General features: G+C 42.8%; 1 protein-coding gene across 2 annotated transcripts; it reads left to right on the top strand.

Moving 5' to 3' along the window:
* The first annotated feature begins 683 nt into the window (after positions 1 to 683).
* Positions 684 to 20,294, top strand: pkia (cAMP-dependent protein kinase inhibitor alpha). 2 transcript variants are annotated; one of them, XM_070875144.1, is made up of 4 exons: positions 11,221 to 11,341; positions 11,499 to 11,713; positions 15,858 to 16,035; positions 17,724 to 20,294. In XM_070875144.1, exons 2-4 carry the CDS (start codon positions 11,630 to 11,632, stop codon positions 17,804 to 17,806), a joined length of 345 nt encoding a protein of 114 aa, XP_070731245.1. In that variant the 5' UTR covers positions 11,221 to 11,341; positions 11,499 to 11,629; the 3' UTR covers positions 17,807 to 20,294. The 2 variants fall into 2 exon arrangements, with proteins under 2 accessions (XP_070731238.1, XP_070731245.1); XM_070875137.1 differs by lacking the exons at positions 11,221 to 11,341; positions 11,499 to 11,713 and adding an exon at positions 684 to 751.
* Positions 20,295 to 20,696: the final 402 nt, after the last annotated feature.

Genomic DNA, 20,696 nt, shown 5'->3' with positions numbered 1-20,696 from the left:
ATATTGCCTACAGGCCGATGGAATTAATCGTCATAACCCCTGCCGCATAACCCGTGCCTAGTGTTTCCAGTATTCCCCTTTTTTTTCGACCTTGCCCTGTTCCATTTCTGACATTAAATTTCAGGGTAGTGGGTTCCGGGCCTTCGAGGATCCGTTGTGCCAGGTTCTGGTATAGACTTATAGTTTCATTCCCACAGAAGCTAGGAAAAATGATATCCATTAGGTTTAGGATAAGTAGTCGCTGACGCACCCCAAATTATATCCTTTCTTTAGATTCTTTTATTACTAGCACCCCCCCCCCTTGCTCCGTTCTCTTCCCACCCTTCTGTTTCTTGCGGGGTGGATTTGGCGGCTTGTTTTGCAGCTTCGTCCGCCCAGGCATGAGCTTCTAGAACTGAAATTCCATCCAGTTGGATTTCTGCGCCCTTCCCCTTTTGGTCCTATGAACTTGCTCCTATCCTCGTAATCTACTGTCGCCCATGGCATCGGCAGCCTGCTGCATTACAACCTTACTTAATACACTATACATAGCCATGCGTTAAAATAAGTTCTGTCCTTGCTCCAGTCCTTGGCTAGCTGGGTTGCATATTTCGGCAGTCAAATTAAACAAAGCTAGTTCATGTAGTTGTGTCTTTCCTGCGTGTGCTATATCTCTCATAGTCCATCTGTATTATCCAGTGCCTGCATGGGCCTCAAGGTCCCCAGTATCCTGAGTCTCCAGAGTCGAAGTAGCCGCTGCGGTCCCATCTCGGTGAGTGTTTTATCTGCAAATTTTAAACAGATAGCCTGGTCGTCACCAGGTGTTAGGTTCTGGTCTACTCATCTTTTATCCATGCATGACGAGGTCACTCTGTGAAATCGGAGGTAAAGTTAGGTTGGGTTTGTAGACTACACTTACCCACCGTGGGGTACATTGGCTCTATTGCCATAGGTGATGGTGCTATGGCTGCGCACTGCATTATCCGTCTGGCCCCGTTTTAAAAAAAAATCTCTTCCAGCTTATTTATCTTAGCTTTTAACTCTTGAATTTGTTTTGTTTGAGTATCTTTCTTTTATTTGTATCAGGCGAGTATTATTACATAGGCTAGTTCTGTTTTTATTTTTATTCTGACTATCGCACCATTTCCTCTGTTAGGTGAGTCTTTTTTTTATTGTATTAAGAAATCCAAATTAATAATGTCCAGTATAAAACAGCTGTCAATGGAAAGGGTTAACTCCTTTACAGGTTTGTAAGAAAGCCTGTTGTCATTACATGACTTCACGTAATCATCCGAAAAATTCTTTTTTTAAGTCTTTGTGCCTTCAAAACTTGCTTAGAAATTAGGAATCCGTTTAAAAAAAGCAGAAATCATTAGTAAAGCCTTCATAATAAAAGTCTTCTCATCAGGGACGACGGCATTTTAGAGTAAACTCCAATGTTTTCTTAACTTCTAATCGCCAAAGATTTTTTTTTGATTGATTTAAAACGAGACCACACATTTTTAATAGCTATTTTGTTTACTGAAATCCAATTTTCACACGCTGTGTACATTCTAACATTTTGTTTTATTTTACGGTCCCGTTCACTGGGCAAATCTTGTGTTTTATTCCTCTCTCGGCACAAAATCTAAACATCCGTGCCAGTTCCATTTTCTATAAGAATTTTAAAATTCAGTAAGATTCTCTAATTCCCATTTTTTTTTCTGTGCTGAGTTCGCATAGCTAAGATCTTTTCTCCTCGTTATTTTCAAAACCCTCCTGCTTGTTTAGACTGTTCGGGACTTTTTTTGATAAACAATGTCCATTTTGGAAATCTTTCAAACTGGAGTGAAACTTTCTCATAATTTAAAATCATTATCACTGTATAGTGTCTTTTACCTCTTCCAATTTTTTTTTCCTTTTCCGAATTAAACCAATATCTTTTTCACAGCAAACATCAACTAGTATTTAGTAAGTTATGTCTTTTTCCATCACAAACACATTTTTTTCAGCACTTATTTATTACGTTACATCTTTTTTTCAGATCTCCTTCAAATTAGGTTTTGTATTTTACACGGAGGGCTCGTGACTCCATAAATTAATTTAAAATCATTTTTCAAAGTAGCGTCTTTATCTTTTTCTTTCAAAGTAGCGTCTTTATCTTTTTCTTTTCTCCATAACTTGAATGGAGTCCAGCAATTAGGCTTTGAGGGTTGCTTTTCATTATCTCAAAATGCTCCAGTTTCAAAGTCGTTAAAATGTCTCTTCTAAACTGCTAAAGCTTGCTGTTTTTAACATTTTTCAAAAGTCCCTTTTACACCTTCGCGGATAGCTCGCCACTCGTCCAGGAGTTTGACCTGATCCCTGAAAGTATTTCGAGATTGTTTCCAAACCTTTTAGTTTAATATCTCCTTTTTCTTTAAGAGATCAGATTTAATTTAATAATTTTTTTTTGAATCCACCTCAGTATTTTGCTGTGCCTTCTCCGAATATCTCAAAATCCCAATTCAAACTTTGTAATTTCAATCTTTATTTAAAACCTTTTTTTTGAGCTAGAAGCTCTTTTTAAAAGGCATTCTTTATCTCATTCCGAGACTAAATTTATGTCTTTCAACCCAATGTAATCAATCATTGCATGTTTTCTTTCGACAAGTAAGTGAGGGTGTCAAATAAATTATTTTTTTTTCAACCACCGGGACCACGTATTTTTTATCTTTTACTCAACAAACCTATCCTTTGTGCATTTCCTAGCTCCGTAACTTATCATCCGAATAAATCCACACCTGCGTTTCTAACTTAAAATGTCTTAAAACTTCCCACATACAGGACAACACTACAAAGGGTTGAAAAAACTTTCACTCTGTTTGGAGAAGTGGGTGGAGCTAAAATAAGCAAACAGCTGCTTCATTCCTCCAAACAGGCTTTTAAAAAAAAACATGAAAATTCATTCCACAGTCAAAAAAATCACACAAGTACTCTCATTCAAAAACAGACATTCACAAAAGTCTCTCTTCATTCAACAAAGCTTATTAATTAAAATTTTTTCTTTGGCCGGCTCTATTTTTGGATCTATGATTGCCCAATTTTATCCTTACACAATTCCTTTTATCCTTACACAATTCCTCGCGTCGCCCCGCGATTTAGTTTTACACAATTTCCCTTTTCTTCCGCGTCGCCCCGCGGTTTTCTTATTTGCGTCGCCGCACGATTGTCTATTTCCCTATCCTCCGTGTCACCGCGCGGTTTTCCTATTCACGGCGCCGCGCGATTGTCTATTTCCCTATCCCTTTGTGTCGCCGCGCGGTTCACGTCGCCGCGCGATTTAAGTCCAATCAGCGCCTAGACGGACTAAGTGATTATACAAAGTCGACGTCATACCTGACTTGGACACTTATTTCCAAGGTGTTCGCCAGATTGACCTGGATCTCGTTCAGACGCTACCTGAGAACCAGCGAGTGGCCAAACTTTCCTCAGACTTTTGGAACTGAAGGAAACTGAAGTGGTATTTTAAAGAGTACTCACTCCAGTGGCCACTTTCCTCCCGTCTCGTCCAAGGCTAGTCTGGCTCTTAATTCGCAAGCTTTCGGCAGCCGTCCGTTGAGATCTCACTTCTGACACCAAATGTTAATACAGATTCTTTTTCCCTCAATCTGTTTTAGCGAATACACTGACACGCGAACACCTCTTGCCTTTTCTGTAAAAGACCTTTATTGAAGATTCTCCGGCCGGGACTTGTCAAGACAAAGGGACACTCTCAATCAGAACCTGTTCACCTTCCCCTGGACAAGTCCCTTTTCAGCGCGAAAAGCACAGTAGATATACACTTTCAAAACAGAACACATTTGATTAGCACTTGGTCTATCCAATCCCTTTCTGCCTCACGCCCCCCACCCCCGAGTACGTCCAATGGCAGGCAAGAAAGTCTCCCAATTAGGGCTGGTGTCAGGTAGGTTAGTTATAGCTTTGCTACACTGTCTTCCCTTATCAGTAAAGAACCCAATTAGTTTCTCTTCCTCCTTATCAGTAAAAGCTATTACTTTTCCCTTCCTATCTAGGATTGCTTTCTTTCTTTGTGCTGCCTTGGGCTTTCTCATGACCCGTGTCTAACCTCAACTTCAACTCTTGGTAACCCCTTTTTTTTCTGTTGATTCTGCAGTTGTCTGCATCTTGACCATTTCTTTAGCTATTTTCCCATGATTCCCTATCTCCATCCTTTTGCCACCTTCTCTAGCCATCTACCACCCTCGCAACCCTCCCACACATTCTCAAGACAAGCTCCTGGAGGCATAGCGACAGGTTGCAACTTCCCCGCAACGTTACCTTGTTGTAATACACACCTGACTCCATACGAAGACGCATCACATGCTAGCACAAGTCTTTTACATGGGTTTATAGAATACAAGCAGCTTGTTGGAGCATAAAATGTTTCTGGCTTTCTCAAAAGCAGTTACTTGTTTTTTTTCCCCATATCCAGCTCTCACCTTTACGCAATAACACATGTAGGGGTTCTAAGAGGGTGCTTAACCCCGGTAGGAAGTTACCAAAATAGTTGAGGAGTACCAGGAACGACCGCAGCTCCGTGATGTTCTGTGGCCTGGGCACGTTCCTGATAGCCTCTGTCTTAGCGTCTGTGGGCCGAATGCCATCTGCCGTGATCTTTCTCCCCAAAAACTCCACTTCTGTTGCCATGAAGACTCATTTCGACCTCTTCAGCCGCAGCCCTACGCGATCCAGTCGCTGGAGGACCTCCTCCACGTTTTGTAGGTGCTCGATGGTGTCCCAACCCATGACCAATATGTCGTCCTGAAAAACCACCGTGCGTGGTACCGACTTGAGTAGGCTCTCCATGTTTCTCTGGAAGATCGCTGCAGCTGACCGAATTCCAAATGGGCATCTGTTGTAGATGAACAGTCCCTTGTGCGTGTTGATGCAGGTGAGGCCCTTCGAAGACTCCTCCAGCTCCTGCGTCATGTAGGCCGAAGTCAGATCGAGCTTGGTGAACATCTTGCCTCCTGCCAGCGTCGCAAATAGGTCATCTGCCTTAGGTAGTGGATATTGGTCCTGTAGCGAGAAACAATTAATAGTTACTTTATAATTGCCGCAAATCCTGACTGTGCCATCACATTTGAGTACTGGAACAATCGGGCTGATCCACTCGCTGAATTCCACTGGGGAGATGATGCCCTCGCGTTGCAGCCTGTCCAGCTCGATTTCCACTCTCTCCCTCATCATGTGAGGTACCGCTCGCGTCTTGTGGTGAATGGGTCATGCCTGTGGGACTAAGTGGATCCGCACCTTCGCCCCGGAAAGATTTCCAATGCCTGGCTCAAAAAGGGAAGGAAATTTGTTAAGAACCTGAGTACATAAGGCCTCATCGACATGTGATAGCGCTGGGATGTCATCCCAGTTCCAGTGGTTTTTGCCCAGCCTGCTCCTTCCAAGCAGTGTGGGACCATTGCCTGGGACAATCCAGAGTGGCAGTTCGTGCACCGTGCCCTCGTAGGTGACCTTGACCATGGTGCTGCCCAGGACAGTGATGAACTCTTTGGTGTACGTTCTCAATTTCGTGGGGATGGGGCTCAGGCCTGGTCTGAGTGCCTTGTTGCACCACAATCTCTCAAACATATTTTTACTCATGATGGATTGGCTAGCGCCAGTGTCCAGTTCCATGGCTACGGGTAAGACATTCAATTTTACATTTAGCATTATAGGTGGACATTTTGTCGAAAATGTGTCCACCCCGTGTACTTCAGCATCTGTCCTCCTCTCTCTGAGGCTCAATTCCTTTGATCCACCATGGATCGATCTTCCTCTGCCGCGTGGTGGTTAGCAGGTTTTGCAGAGGTTGCAGCTCATCTGCAAGCTCGTTGGAGGTGCCCCATTGTTCCACAGCTCTTGCAAACATACCCTTTGAAGCGGCAAGAATTAGTAGTGAGGTTGGGGACAGCAACAAACAAGAAATAAGGAATGTGTGCAATAAAGGTACCGCAGTTATCACGGGCGACTTTAATTTACATATAGATTGGACGAACCAAACTGGTAGCAATGCGGTGGAGGAGGATTTCCTGGAGTGTATTAGGGATGATTTTCTTGACCAATATGTCGAGGAACCAACTAGAGAGCTGGCCATCCGAGACTGGGTGATGGGTAATGAGAAGGGACTAATTAGCAATCTTGTTGTGCGAAGCCCCTTGGGGACGAGTGACCATAATATGGTAGAATTCTTCAATAAGGTGGAGAGTGACACAGTTAAATCAGAAACTAGGGTCCGGAACTTAAGGAAAGCTAACTTCGACGGCATGAGGCGTGCATTAGCTAGAATAGAATAGAATAGCGAGTGATACTTTAAGGGTTGATGGTGGATAGGCAATGGCAAACATTTATAGATTACATTTGATGAACTTCAACAATTGTACATCCCTGTCTGGAGTAAAAATAAAACGGGGAAGGTGGCCCAACCATGGCTAACAAGGGAAATTAAGGGTAGTGTTAGATCCAAGGAAGAGGCATATAAATTGGCCAGAAAAAGCAGCAAACCAGAGGACTGGGAGAAATTTAGAATTCAGCAGAGGAGGACAAAGGGTTTAATTAGGAGGGGGACAATAGAGTACGAGAGGAAGCTTGCCGGGAACATAAAAACTCACAGCAAAAGCTTCTATAGATATGTGAAGAGAAAAAGGGTAGTGAAGACAAACGTAGGTCCCTTGCAGTCGGACTCGGGTGAATTTATAATGGGGAACAAAGAAATGGCAGACCAATTGAACAAATACTTTGGTCTGTCTTCACGGAGGAAGACACAAATAACCTTCCGGATGTACTAGGGGACCGAGGGTCTAGTGAGAAGGAGGAATTGAAGGATATCCTAATTAGGCGGGAAATTGTGTTGGGGAAATTGATGGGATTGAAGGCCTATAAATCCCTGGGGCTTGATTGTCTGCATCCCAGAGTACATAAGGAAGTGGCCCTCAAAATAGTGGATGCATTGGTGATCATTTTCCAACAGTCTATCGACTCTGGATCAGTTCCTATGGACTGGAGGGTAGCTAATGTAACACCACTTTATAAAAAAAGGAGGGAGAGAGAAAACGTGTAATTATAGACCGGTTAGCCTGACATCAGTAGTGGGGAAAATGTTGGAATCAATTATTAAAGATGAAATAGAAGCGCATTTGGAAAGCAGTGACAGGATCGGTCCAAGTCAGCATGGATTTATGAAAGGGAAATCATGCTTGACAAATCTTCTGGAATTTTTTGAGGATGTAACTTGTAGAGTGGACAAGGGAGAATCAGTGGATGTGGTGTATTTGGACTTTCAAAAGGCTTTTGACAAGGTCCCACATAAGAGATTGGTGTGCAAAATTAAAGCACATGGTATAGGGGGTAATATACTGCCGTGGATAGAGAATTGGTTGGCAGACAGGAAGCAGAGAGTCGGGATAAACGGGTCTTTTTTGGAATGGGAGGCAGTGACTCGTGGAGTGCCGCAGGGCTTGGTGCTGGGACCCCAGCTCTTTACAATATACATCAATGATTTGGATGAAGGAATTGAGTGTAATATCTCCAAGTTTGCAGATGACACTAAGCTGGGTGGCGGTGTGAGTTGTGAGGAGGATGCTAAGAGGCTGCAGGGTGACTTGGACAGGTTTGGTGAGTGGGCAAATGCATGGCAGATGCAGTATAATGTGGATAAATGTGAGGTTATCCACTCTGGTGGCAAAAACACGAAGGCAGAATATTATCTGAATGTCGGCAGATTAGGAAAAGGAGAGGTGCAACGAGACCTGGGTGTCATGGTTCATCAGTCATTGAAAGTTGGCATGCAGGTACAGCAGGCGGTGAAGAAGGCAAATGGCATGTTGGCCTTCATAGCTAGGGGATTTGAGTTTAGGAGCAGGGAGGTCTTACTGCAATTGTACAGGGCCTTGGTGAGGCCTCACCTGGAATATTGTGTTCAGTTTTGGTCTCCTAATCTGAGGAAGGACGTTCCTGCTATTGAGGGAGTGCAGCGAAGGTTCACCAGACTGATTCCACGGATGACTGGACTGACATATGAGGAGAGACTGGATCAACTGGGCCTTTATACACTGGAGTTTAGAAGGATGAGAGGGGATCTCATAGAAACGTACAAGATTCTGACGGGACGGGACAGGTTAGCTGCGGGAAGAATGTTCCCGATGTTGGGGCAGTCCAGAACCAGGGGACACAGTCTTAAGATAAGGGGTCGGCCATTTAGGACTGAGATGAGGAGAAACTTCTTCACTCAGAGAGTTGTTAACCTGTGGAATTCCCTGCCGCAGAGAGTTGTTGATGCCAGTTCATTGGATGTATTCAAGAGGGAGTTAGATATGGCCCTTACGGCTAAAGGGACCAAGGGGTATGGCGAGAAAGCGGGAAAGCTGTACTGAGGTGAAGGATCAGCCATGATCTTTTTAAATGGTGGTGCAGGCTCGAAGGGCTGAATGGCCTATCCTGCATCTATCTTCGATGTTTCTATGTTTCTATGAATAGGCTGAAAGGAAGCCTCCACAACGCCAACACTGTGTGAATTGCCTTGCATTCATCTTTTGTTGCGGACTCTGAGTCATCTGGGCCACCTGAGGCCTGCTGGCAGTTGCAGACTCTTGGTTTCTGCCCTGTATATTTCTGCTTGCAAACACAGTTCCAGTTAATTTATGAACATTGCTAGCACTTGTGTGCTGAGAGATTTGTTTGGTGATATCACTGATGGACATAAACGTCTGTGCTATTGCAATGGCCTTACTGAGGGTCGGTGTCTCTACAGTCAAAAGTTTTCGTAGAATGGTCTCATGGCCAATGCCCAGCACAAAAAAGTCTCTGAGCATTTGCTTCAGGTAGCCATCAAACTCACATTGTCCTGCAAGTCGCCTTAGCTCGGCGACGTAGCTCGCCACTTCCTGACCTTCAGATCGCTGGCATGTGTAGAACCGATACCTTGCTATCAGCATGCTCTCCCTCGGGTTAAGATGCTCCCGAACCAGTGTAGACAGCTCCTCATACGACTTATCTGTGGGTTTCACCAGAGCTAGAAGATTCTTCATGAGGTTGTAGTTCGGTGCCCCGCAGACCGTGAGGAGGACTGCTCTCCTTTTTGCAGCGCTTCCTTCTCCATTCAGCTCGTTGGCTACAAATACTGGTCTAGCCGTTTGACATAGGCTTCCCAGTCCTCACCCTCCAAGAACTTCTCCAGGATGTCCACAGTTTGCTGCATCTTTGCGTTGGATTCGTATACTCATCGCCAGTTATTGTGTTCCTAACACAGATGAGACTGCACACAGGGAGGTTAAAGTAACAGTGACCTCAGTCTTTATTAAGACACTCCAGAGTGAGGAACAGGCCTTAGGGGCTGGCTTATATACAGTGCTCCCAAGGGTTGCTGGGATCCCTTTGGACTTCAGGGGATGCACTCCCTGGTGGCAGAACATGGGAATGCATGCTTTACAGATACACAACACTGTACAGTGGTGTTCCCAGGCTTCACTACTTGGACCACTGCTGTTTTTGATATACATTAATGACTTGGATTTGGGGGTACAGAGCACAATTTCAAAATTTGCAGACCAAACAAAACTTCGAACTGCAGTAAACAGTGAGGAAGATAGTAATGGACCACGATAATATAGAATGGCTGGTGGAATGGGCAGACACATGGCAGCTGAAATTCAATGCAGAGAAGTGTGAGGTGATGCATGTTGTTACGAAGAATGAGGAGAGACCATACACACAAAAAGGTACAATTTTAAAGGGGATGCAAGGACAGAGAGACCTGAAGGTGCTTGTGCACAAATATTTGAATGTGGCAGAGCAGGTTAACAAAGCAATTAATAAAGCATATGGAATCCTGGGCTTTAGAAATAGAGGCATCGAGTACAAAAGCCAGGACGTTTTGCTAAACCTATATAAAACATTAGTTTTGCCCTAGCTGGAGTATTGTGTCCAATTCTGGGCACTACACATTAGGAAGGACATGAAAGCTTTGGAGAGAGTACATAAGAGATTTACAATATGATTCCAGGGATGAGGAAATAGAGTTACGTGGGTAGACTAGAGAAGCTGGGGTTATTCTCCTTGGAGCAGAGAAGACCAAGAGGAGATTTGATAGAGGTTTAAAATCATGGAGTAAATTAAGAGAAACTGTTTCCAATGGCTGAAGTGTCAATAACATGAGGGCACAGAATTAAGGTGATCAGCAAAAGAACCAGAGGTGACATGAGGAAAAACTTTTTAATGCAATGCGTGGTTAGGCTTTGGGATGTACTGCCTGATAGGGTGGTGGATACAGATTCAATAGTAGCATCCAAAAGAGAATTGGATAAATACTTGAAGGAGAAAAAATTGCAAGGATATGGGGAAAAAGTGGGGGAGTGGGACTGATTGGATTGCTCTTCAAAAGAGCCGGACTTGATGGGCCAAATGACCTCCTTCTGTGCTGTACTATTCTATGATTCGATGGGGGGAAAATTGATTATCGCAATTTGAGGCGCTAACATCGCTTGGTCAGTAAGTTTAGTGCCTGGCTATAATTCGCGTCGGCGATTGGGAAATTGATTTTTAGTGCTCTAAGAGGGAAGATAAGTGCTAAATCAAGCGGTGCACACTTCTCTTAAGGCGATACTATCGACAAGTGAGGCGCTACCCTCATAGCACAAATCAATTTTAACTGGGGTCATCTGGAGACTCATCAGACATGCTAGCTCCAATTGCTTCTTAAAGGGGGTGGACAATGAAGCAGCACAGCCTCAAACTTACCATTCCAGCCTGTGCTGTAGGTGTGGAAGGAGCATGATGGCTGCTCAGAGGCCACACCAGCGTGCTGTGAGATTTAGTGACCATGCCCTGGAGGCTCTGGTAGAGGCGGTGGGCCTCCATGTTCCCAGATACTGGCAGGAGACCCTTGCCAAAGACTTTTAAGAGAGTTTAGAGGGCGGTTGCCCAGTATTTCTCCGCCAGAAGCGTGGTCAGCAGGACTGGCATGCAATGTCGGAAAAAGCTCATTATCTCATTCGGGCGGGCAGGGTGAGTACATTCTTCCAAAATATCTGCATGCCACAATGCCAACCTCATTATTTGTACACACTGTAGAAACCGCCACATCCCAGCACTCTCCCACAAACTGTGCCCACCTAATGAAAGTTACATCCACATCTCACCACTTCCATACATTAACAGCTAATCAACTATGGTCGGCACATGTGACAAACACATCGCTCCACACTCACTTACATGTTTTATTTTCTCTTGCAGGCCAAACTGGCTCACAACACATGTGAGCAGGAAAGAACAGGAGGAGATGAGGCTGAACTGAGGCCTCTCGCTGTGGAAGCTGCAGCACGCGGCGAGCCGGACCCCCCTGGGGCCAAAAATGGTATGACCCTCACCGCTCCCTCTTCTCTCATGCCACTTCCCCCTCAAACCACAAGCCTTTGCCATTTTGCATTGAAGTATACTGCCTCCATTCCTTGCTCCCTTCCTGCCCCCCCTCCCCTGAACTTAACCACACTCTTGTGACTTTATGCTTTCAGATGATGATCCAGCATCCCAGCAGCCTGTCCCTCAGCCTCCCACTGACAGCGATGATGGAGATGAGGTGGAAGGAGAGGAGACCCCATCGCTGCATCAGCCACCTCAGCAAGCTCCCCCCGACTCTGGCGAGATGACGTCGCTGGAGGAGGAAATGTTCCTGGGGTTCGAGGAGGGTGATGCTCCGGGACCCTGCATCATGCCGCCACGCCACGGGGTAAGGGAACCTCGAGGTTCGCGTGTGACTTCTGCTCAGCAGGACTCAGATGAGGACCACGATGTAGAGGCTTTGGCCAGATGGTCAGCGGACATGCACAGCAATCTTCTGGGTGCAATGGCAAAGGTGCCCGTGAGAATGGACACATTGGCTAGTAGTTTGGAGTAATCCGCCTCAAGCATTGCACGTGTCTCCCAGCACATCTTCGAGCCCATCCTTGGCAGCTTGCAAAGGATGGTGGAATCACAGAGAGACCGTGAGGACTCAGACCTCATGCCATGTGTCATGGGTGAGGTGGCAGCAGCTGTTGCAGCACAGGCCGAAGCAACGCAAAGGCTTAGTGCTCTAATGGAGTCAGTGCTTGGTGGCATGCAGACTCAGTCTGGTCTCATGCAGATTAAGATTGATGCCATGCAAGCACTGACCGGTGCCTTAATTTCTGGGTTCCCTGCAGTCCAACAGGGAAGTCACGGTGCCAAAGCAGGCCAGCAAACTGTACTCCAGCAGATTGCTCTGGTTGCTGAGGCGTTGCCCCGAGGGAATGACAGTATGGCAGTGGAAATGGAGGGTGTTGCATTACGGCTCCATCATTGATACTTTTCCATTGCACTTGGCACTGTCTGCACCCCAGCCATCCGAGACTGCTGTCACCCATGCTGAGGTGGTAAAGTCTGCAGCCGGCCTTCCAGGCCCAGAGCTGGTCGAGGACATGCTGGTATGACATCTGCAGTCAGTGTGTCGTGGAGTGAGCAGCCTTCAACCAGCCTTGCTGCAACCACTAGGGCTCCATTGAGGAGGAGCAGCAGGGCTGGAAGGGGGGAGAAAGTCCCGGAAGGGAAATATTTAAAAAAAGGTTATGGTTGATGTTGGGGGTTGCAATAAATGGGTAATTGAAATTTCAGTTTTTGTGGTATTTTTTATTTGGCATGTGCAGGGTGATAGGGGCTGCATTGTGCATATAGCCATGTGTGTGCTACGCAATCGCTATGTGATCTCTGCTTTAGTGGAACCTCTGCATAATGAGGTGGTCACGCACGGCTCTTGCAGAAGCAACATTGGCAAGCTTCCTCCTCCGTTGCTGCTGCACCTCCTCCTCCTCTTCACCCTCCTCCTCATCTTCATCTTCCTCATCCTCCTCCTCCTGCTGCTGTTCCGCTCCCTCTTTGTCCTCCTGAGGTGGACCTGTAATCCCCGTTGGCGATGGCTGGACGCTCTGAATGGCTAGGTTGTGCAGCATGCAGCACACAATGACGATAAGGGAGACTTGATCAGAGGAGTACAACGGGGCTCTTCCAGAGCAGTTGCAAACCATTGTTTCAGCACCCTAATAGTCTGCTCGATGAGGTTCCTGGTGGCGGCATGGCTCTCATTATATACATGCTGAGTGTTGGAATTTCGGCGGTGTGTCATCAACCAGGTGGCGAGCGCATAACCCTTGTCCCTGAGCAGCCAGCCACGAGCTCCATGTGGTGGTTGAAATAATGCTGGGACAGTGGTCTGTTGCAGGATTAATGAATCCTGGGTTCTGCCAGGATAGCGGACATTCACGGCGAGGATGAGCTGCCTGTTCAGAGAGTGGTAGCCTTTGCGGTTACAAAACACCTCTGCATTCTGATGAGATGCCTGCAATGCCCCGTGAGTGCTGTCAATGGTGCCTTGAACCATGTGGAAGCCCGCTATCCTTGCAAATCCACATGAGCATTCCTGCTGCTTCTCTCTGGTCATGCTGAATGAGATGTACTCCCTTCTCCTTCTGTACAGGGTGTTTGTTACATCCCAGATGCAGCAATGGATGGCAAACTGGGAAATGTTTGCTCTATTCCCTGCTGTAGCTTGGAAGGAGCTGCCAGCATAGAAATTGAGAGCTGCTGTGACCTTAACTGCCACTGAGTGTGAAGTCCTGCTGATATGAGGCTGTGGAGGTCTTGCTGCAGCAGGTGGCACAGCTCTGTGACCACCTCTTTGCTGAAGAGTAGCCTTCTAAGGCACTGCTCCTGTGACATATGAATGTAGGAGAACTGCTCCTGGAAAACCCTGGGAGGATAAAACCACCTGTTGCAACATCTACAAGCCCTCCCCCCTGCCTCTGGCCACATTTGGCATGATCTGTCTCTGCAGCCGCTGCCTCAAAAGTAGTTGCCGGATGTCAAGGTGCATTGCCGGCACAGCACCCATGAATGAGTCAAAGCAGCAGGTCCAAAAGTTCTGAGAAATGCTAATGAACAAACTCTAAGAGCAGCAACAAAGCAACGATGTGCACACTATAAAAGCAGTCAAAAAGCTATCTGAAAAGGAAGCAATCAATCTGAACTCCCAATGATCCGGTTGCTCATCCCTTTAAATATCGTGGCGGTAACGCCAATCCCATGTCTGAACACTTGTTTTTTTCTGGCATGATTAGTGCCAAGCGAAGCAAATCAGTATTGCGATCGGGGCGCCAGCAGGGATGTTGCACACTCATTGATGTCGCAGTCTCATTGGCGCTACAGTGCCTGCCTCTGGTAAAAACATAATCAAGTTCGCAAGCGGCGCTAAAGTGGCTGCGCTCGGGCGAAACGCCCTCACCATCCGGTATCGCCCTGCGTGGGCGCTGACAGGTGGCGCTAATGCATTGAACTTCTAGCCCTATCATTCTAATTATTTCCAGTTGATGACTGTGATTTAATTAAAGAAGGAAGAAAAAATAATTGCTTTATTCTGCCAACATCAGTATTGTTTACCTTGTAACATTACACAGTGGTGAAAATAAAACTAGTGTTACACAGGAATAAGTATTTTGCATGGAGTTCTAGGGATGTCTCGAGAACAATTAACAAGCAGAAGGAGAGCAAATCCTCATGCTTATGTATAGTGAGTTGGAAGATAATGGCTTGGATTTTCCGGGGCCTGTGTGTACGTGGTCGTAAGTGCCCCACAAGTTTTGCATTTCCGCATGCAATGCGGATGCGCGAAAACCCGGAACTTGCAATCTGTCAAGTTTCAGCTTGACAAATCGTATGAATCCAAAGGAAATGGACATTCGCTGGTGCAGGTTTGGCTTATTTACCCAACTACTGCCCAGCAAATGCCCACAAAACTCTTATGCCTGGTAAAAGCAGGGGTAAGGCCTTCTTTTACCTGCATATAAGGGTTTAAATAAATATTAAAACATTTTTTAAATCATTTAATCATTCAAAAACCTTTAAAATTAGTTTAGGTTGTTTTTGGTCCCTTTAAAAGTGCTTACATTTATTTTTCAAAACATTATATTTTTGTTTTAAATGTTTAATTAAATTGTATTTTAATTAATATTAAACGTGATGATTTATTTTTATTTAGGTTGTGTGAACGTGTGTTTTTTATGTCATTCCTGTTATGCTTATGGAGATTCCGTATGTAAATGGAATCCTCATAAACATAATGGGAATCCCCTTTTTTGATAGGTTGGGCCGGCCCACATGATCCCAGGGACGCTTGTAAAACGCATGCGCTCCTGGGATACGTGGGCCTTTACACAGGCGTATGCCTGCAGCCCAGGAGCGCGAGTCTTCGTAGATCCGGGGCCATCGGGTAAGTATGGATTTTATTTGTGGTTTGGAGGCATTCGAGTGTAATTTCAGGTCCAAAAATGACTTTCTGAATTGTTTTACTTTTTGGTTATTTATAAAATATTATATTTATTTTATATAACATAACATTTGCAGAATAAAATTAATATGGCCTATTTCAATGCTTTTATATTATCTGTTCATCTTTTCAGGGCTATGATGATGATCATATTGGTAGTGATACATTACAAGGGGAATCTTAGGAGTGTGAAAACCCATAATCTCAAATAATTTTTTTTTTTTAAATTTAAGTCCTGAAAAGATTAACAGATGTACTAAAAGCATTGAAATAGACCATATTAATTTTATTCTTCAAATGTTGTTATCTAAAATAAAAAACATAAAATTATATTTTGTGATAAAATGATATATATAAAATGAATACACTACATATAAGCAGCATTGGAACAAGTCTCTGGGTCACAAAGTTTACAATATGGCTCCCACGAACATGTGATTTATAACTTTACAGCTCTATTTCAGGATTGTTAGTCCAATGCTGCTACTTTCCATATATAAGCTGTGATTTCTTAATTGTTACTGCACCTGACTTGCAGATATTGCTATGTGGAAACCTGTCAGCAATGACTGATGTTGAAACCTCGTATGCAGACTTCATTGCTTCAGGACGGACAGGCCGGAGAAATGCACTGCACGACATCCTGGGTTCTCCATCAGGTGTAAACACAAGCGACTTAAGCCTTACATTTGCAGAGCTGAACATTGACAAAAAAGGTGAGGGTCATTCACACTATAAGTTCTTTTAACTAGTTATTTATGGTCTTAGAATATCAGCTTTGTGGTCATTGTAACTCAGTTATGAAAGAAAGATGATCTCTATTGTTATACATCATTTATATGATAGAAGTTGCTAAATTGCAGTCAGTGGTTAACATAACAATACACCAGTTAAGGGGTTCAGATGATGTTCTATCCCTGTTTTTTAATCCCACATTTGGGCTACTGCCCATTACTTATTGACCACCATCCAGTATCATTGACAATACATGGGAGTGTGTATATTCTAGGGAGATCAATAAAGTTTTATTTGATAACTATTTTTTTAACAAGGTATAACTTTGATGTTATGGGGTCTAATGTATTAGGCCTGAGACCGATGACCTCACAGGATATGGGTTATTTTGTAATGTGAACAAATATGCAGAAGGAACTGGCTCAAGACTACCCAAATTCATTTTGTACACTCAATAGAAAGAGGGGACTTTCATACCATCGTTCCGGGTTGAATTTGATTGCAACCATGAAAGGATGTTGCGCTGATGACACTAAGTTAGGTGGCACAGTAAATAGTGTCGATAAGAGCAGAAAGTTGCAAAGGGAGGTTGATGGATTAAGTGAGTTGGCAAAACTGTGGCAGATGAAGTTCAATGTGGGGAAGTGTGAGGTCATCCACTTTGGTCCTAGGAAAAATAAATTAGGGTATTTTCTAAATGGTGAGAAGATAGGAACTGTGGAGGACCAGGGAGATTTAGGAGTACAAGTACAGAAATCAATAAAAGATAGTGGACAAGTACAAAAAATAATTAAAAAGACGAATGGAATGTTGCCCTTTATCTCAAGGGGGCTACAATAAAGGGATGGAAGTTCTAATAAAATTAAATAAAGCTCTGGTTAGACCCCATTTTGTGTATTCGTTCAGTTCTGGACACTGCACCTCAGTAAGGATATATTAACATTAGAGGGGGTGCAGCACAAATTCACTAGAATGATACCTGTGCTAACAGGGTTAAATTATGAGGACAGTTTGCATAGACTAGGCTTCTATTTCCTTGTGTATAAAAGATTAAGTGGTGATGTAATTGAGGTGTTTAAGTTGATTAAAGGATTTGATAGGGTAGATAGTGAGAAACTATTTCCTCCAGTGGGGGAGTTCAGAACAAAAGGGCATAACTTTAAAATTAAATGTTCAGCAGTGATGTCGGGAAGCATCTCTTCACACAAAGAGTTGTGGAAATCTGGAAAACTCTCCCCTAAAAAGCTGTTGAGGTTAGGTCAATTGAAAATGTCAAAACTGAGATTGATAGATTTTTGTATGGCAAGAGTATTAAGGACTACGGAACCAAGACAGGTAGAGGGCGTAAAGATACAGATCAGCCATAATCTAATAGAATAGCAGACCTGCTCCTGTTCCTATGATGCACTTTGCTACCCAGATTTTTAAAAAACATTAATTGCTGGTATACACCATTATTTGGCTAGGACCTCAACCATGTTGTTTCAGTTAATTAATTCACTGCAACATTGATCATAATTTGCAGTAAAGTAAATAAGAATTGCACAAAAGCAAAATAGTGGGGTGGTGAAAATATGGAATAAAAACAGAAAATGCTGAAAACATGTCAAATACCATTCCTTTCAACAACACTTTTAAAGATTTCTAAATTGACTTTTCTTTTTATTAGAAGGGGATGCTGAAAAAGAAACACAGACTTCAACAAACCAATCTTCTGGATCTCAGGAGGCACAAGAAAAGAGAGAAAGTTAATCTGTCAGAAACATCTTGAACTTGCTGGTACTGCTTAACAGTTCTTTTATTTCCTAAAGTCATCAGAGGTTGTACACAGAGGAAAGTTAAGAAATTGGAAAATGAGTACCTTAGAAGATTGGCACTCAGCAAATGGACTCTTTATTTTGTGGACTGAATATATCACAACACACAAAATGGATTCTGCCTTCCTCTTTCTCAATGGTTGAAGAGTTACTGAATTGAACAATTAAAGAAAATGTGATATATGGGTCAGTTATATCCACAATTAGCTTTAAGAGGATGATAGAACAGATCCAGTATGCTCTAGTTGTCAGTTTTTACAGTGTGTCAATATGTGTCAATATCCAAGATAGAGGATCCTATCACATTTTTTAAAAAGATTCAGTGATCCATAGAGGACAATAGGTGCCCTGACCAAAACCCTATAGTCGGCAATCCTGAAATGGTTTTCATTTGATTTTTGGAAGTGACCAGAAACAGTGCTTTACTGATGCCTGTGTGTACTCAACACTGTTTACCTGAATGCGTGTCAACTAGAGAGTGTCTTTGGTCAAATGTAGTTGAAAGGATAGAACCTTTGTAGTATAACTGACCTGCTAGGTGCTTGCAGTAGTTGTTTGTAAAGATTTCCTTTAAAATAGTTGGTGTTGTAAAGAAGTTTCATTGGATTACTGAAATATGAAATTCACCAAGCATTTGCATTGAATTCCATGAAAAGTCAGCCTCTAGGCATGCACATATCCCTGTAGTTTACCATATTTATAATTTGGATTCACTGTAGCTGTCACTATTAAAAGCTCAGAATTCCCAGAGATGCAGATAACCAGGCATGGTTTATTCAACTCAAGTATAAATGTTTACTTTATTATTCTGTAAAATATTCATTCTTCTTTATCAGCACCAGAGTTTGTGGAAAGAAGAAAGTTGTACTGAAAGAACTGACCATTGTCCATGACAATTTTCTGGTCATAACTGGTTCAAATATTAAAAATATGATCTTGTAATCAGAAACATTGCATGTGTATTTATAATTACTTTAATTTCACAGAATTAACCCTTTTTATTGACATAAATCTATATGTGCTTTTAGTGGAATGCTTCCAAACAATATAATCCTACATTTGAATTGTGCTATTTTCATCTTTGTCCTATCAATATAAATTGCCATCCTAGTCACACCCTGACAGTGAATAGATAAATCTATTGAACGGAGCATTTTAACCAAATTCCATTATTTCTATTCAAATAATCTTGCTGCAAAATTGTGAGTTTTTCACTGAATCAGTAGTCAGTGAAGGGTAAAGTAAATATGTTGCTCTCTCAGCAAAATTACCATGAAAAAGTACATCACTTTTCCAGACTTAAATGATCATGACCTTTTTCCTGGAACTAAGCAAACATTATGAACTTTTAGAACTTTTAGAACTTTATAACCTTTGATACATTTTATGTATTTCTTTTATATCAGCCAACCATTCTCGATTCTGAAACATAGTTTTACTAGATTATTGGTAAAGATTAACCACATTTACTGTTTCCAATTTAAGTGTGTCAGTTAATCTTGCATTGACAGTTTTATTGTGAAATGTATGGGTATGATGTACAGTATTAATTGTTCTAATAACATTTCTAATTGTTGATCATTTTCAAAATCCCGTCGTCAAATATGCTAATATCCGTGGAATAAATAAAGCTTTGCACTATTATCTAAATAACCATTGTTAAACTATTGGGAGGAAACTTCATACTGGACCTTTCTTAATACATGCTTGGTTAGGAGGTGATGAATGAAAGGATACAATTTGCTGGAATAATGCACTCCTAGATTAGTTGAGAACCAGTTGAAGTCTCAAAATATCTTGAAGTGCATTGTTTATCAATAATGAATCTTGCATTTTTATGATTTCTCTCATGTAATGTTTTGTTGCTCTGTTCAATTTTGAACAAGTTGAATATCCAATATTCTGTTCATTTTTGCATGTCTTTTTAGTGTCCCTTCATATTTTGAAATGTTCATCTTTTATTTGAAATAATTAAAAACAATCCTTATGTAATTGTGATCCAGAGAAGAGGGAAAATATTTTTTAGTAGTCTTTCAAGGAACAGGATTGGAATTAGTCAGTGGGGGTAATGTTGACTGGGGGGGGGAGATAGTGTAAAATAGGCGATATTGGATCAGCTGCCAGTTATACATCTCCCCACAATTTTCATTTATACTGAAGTCAATAGAAATGAAAATCAGGAGAACTGCATCAAGGGCAGCTGATCTGATATTGCCCATATTACATAATTCCCAAAGTCAAATTATCCTGTGTGTGTTTTGCATAATTCAATGAATTCAGTTCATATGAAATGAGAAAAAGGAGCCATGGAAAAGGCAGTGATGGCTAGTATGTGATTTGAAACAGCAGTGATCTGCTGTTGGTGAGTATGTGTTCGAAATTCTGTACGTATTTTCATGAAATAAATTTGCACCTTGTGCTTGTAAATGTGAAAGAATTTGCACCTTCTTGTGGCTGACCTAAATCTCGGCCTCCAAATGAGATATCTGCATAATGGCAGGCTTCTAATTTGATGTCATAAACCTATCTATTCTTCAGCAAGCATTGTATTGCACAAGTGATGAAAATACAAAGAATAAGAAAAATGTAATTTGCCACTGCAACATGCTCGGGTTCCCAGTGCTGTGCAATCCATCTTACATTGTGGTATAGATTCCACAGCACCAACATAATTTAAAAATCATAATTGCGTCCTTCATTTTCTCGCTGTGAAATTTTCACATAGGTTGGTGAAGGCCAGCACAGCCCCGCAATACAAAAACTGTGCCACTGACCTGTTTGGACAGACTGCGCACTCTATATGCACAGAGGCAGAAAAATAGCAG

This window comes from Pristiophorus japonicus, chromosome 1 (assembly GCF_044704955.1).
Source record: "Pristiophorus japonicus isolate sPriJap1 chromosome 1, sPriJap1.hap1, whole genome shotgun sequence".
NCBI classification, from domain to species: Eukaryota; Metazoa; Chordata; class Chondrichthyes; family Pristiophoridae; genus Pristiophorus; species Pristiophorus japonicus.
The sequence above is the reverse complement of the archived record's forward strand: the minus strand, read 5'-3'. Positions and strand labels throughout refer to the sequence as shown.

Bases quoted from the DNA above. Each gene is read 5' to 3' on its own strand.
- pkia (XM_070875144.1), top strand. From the start codon at position 11,630: ATGACGTCGCTGGAGGAGGAAATGTTCCTGGGGTTCGAGGAGGGTGAT. The intron at 11,714-15,857 runs GTAAGGGAACCT...CCTGACTTGCAG, and splicing joins TCATGCCGCCACGCCACGGG to ATATTGCTATGTGGAAACCT. The intron at 16,036-17,723 runs GTGAGGGTCATT...TCTTTTTATTAG, and splicing joins GCTGAACATTGACAAAAAAG to AAGGGGATGCTGAAAAAGAA.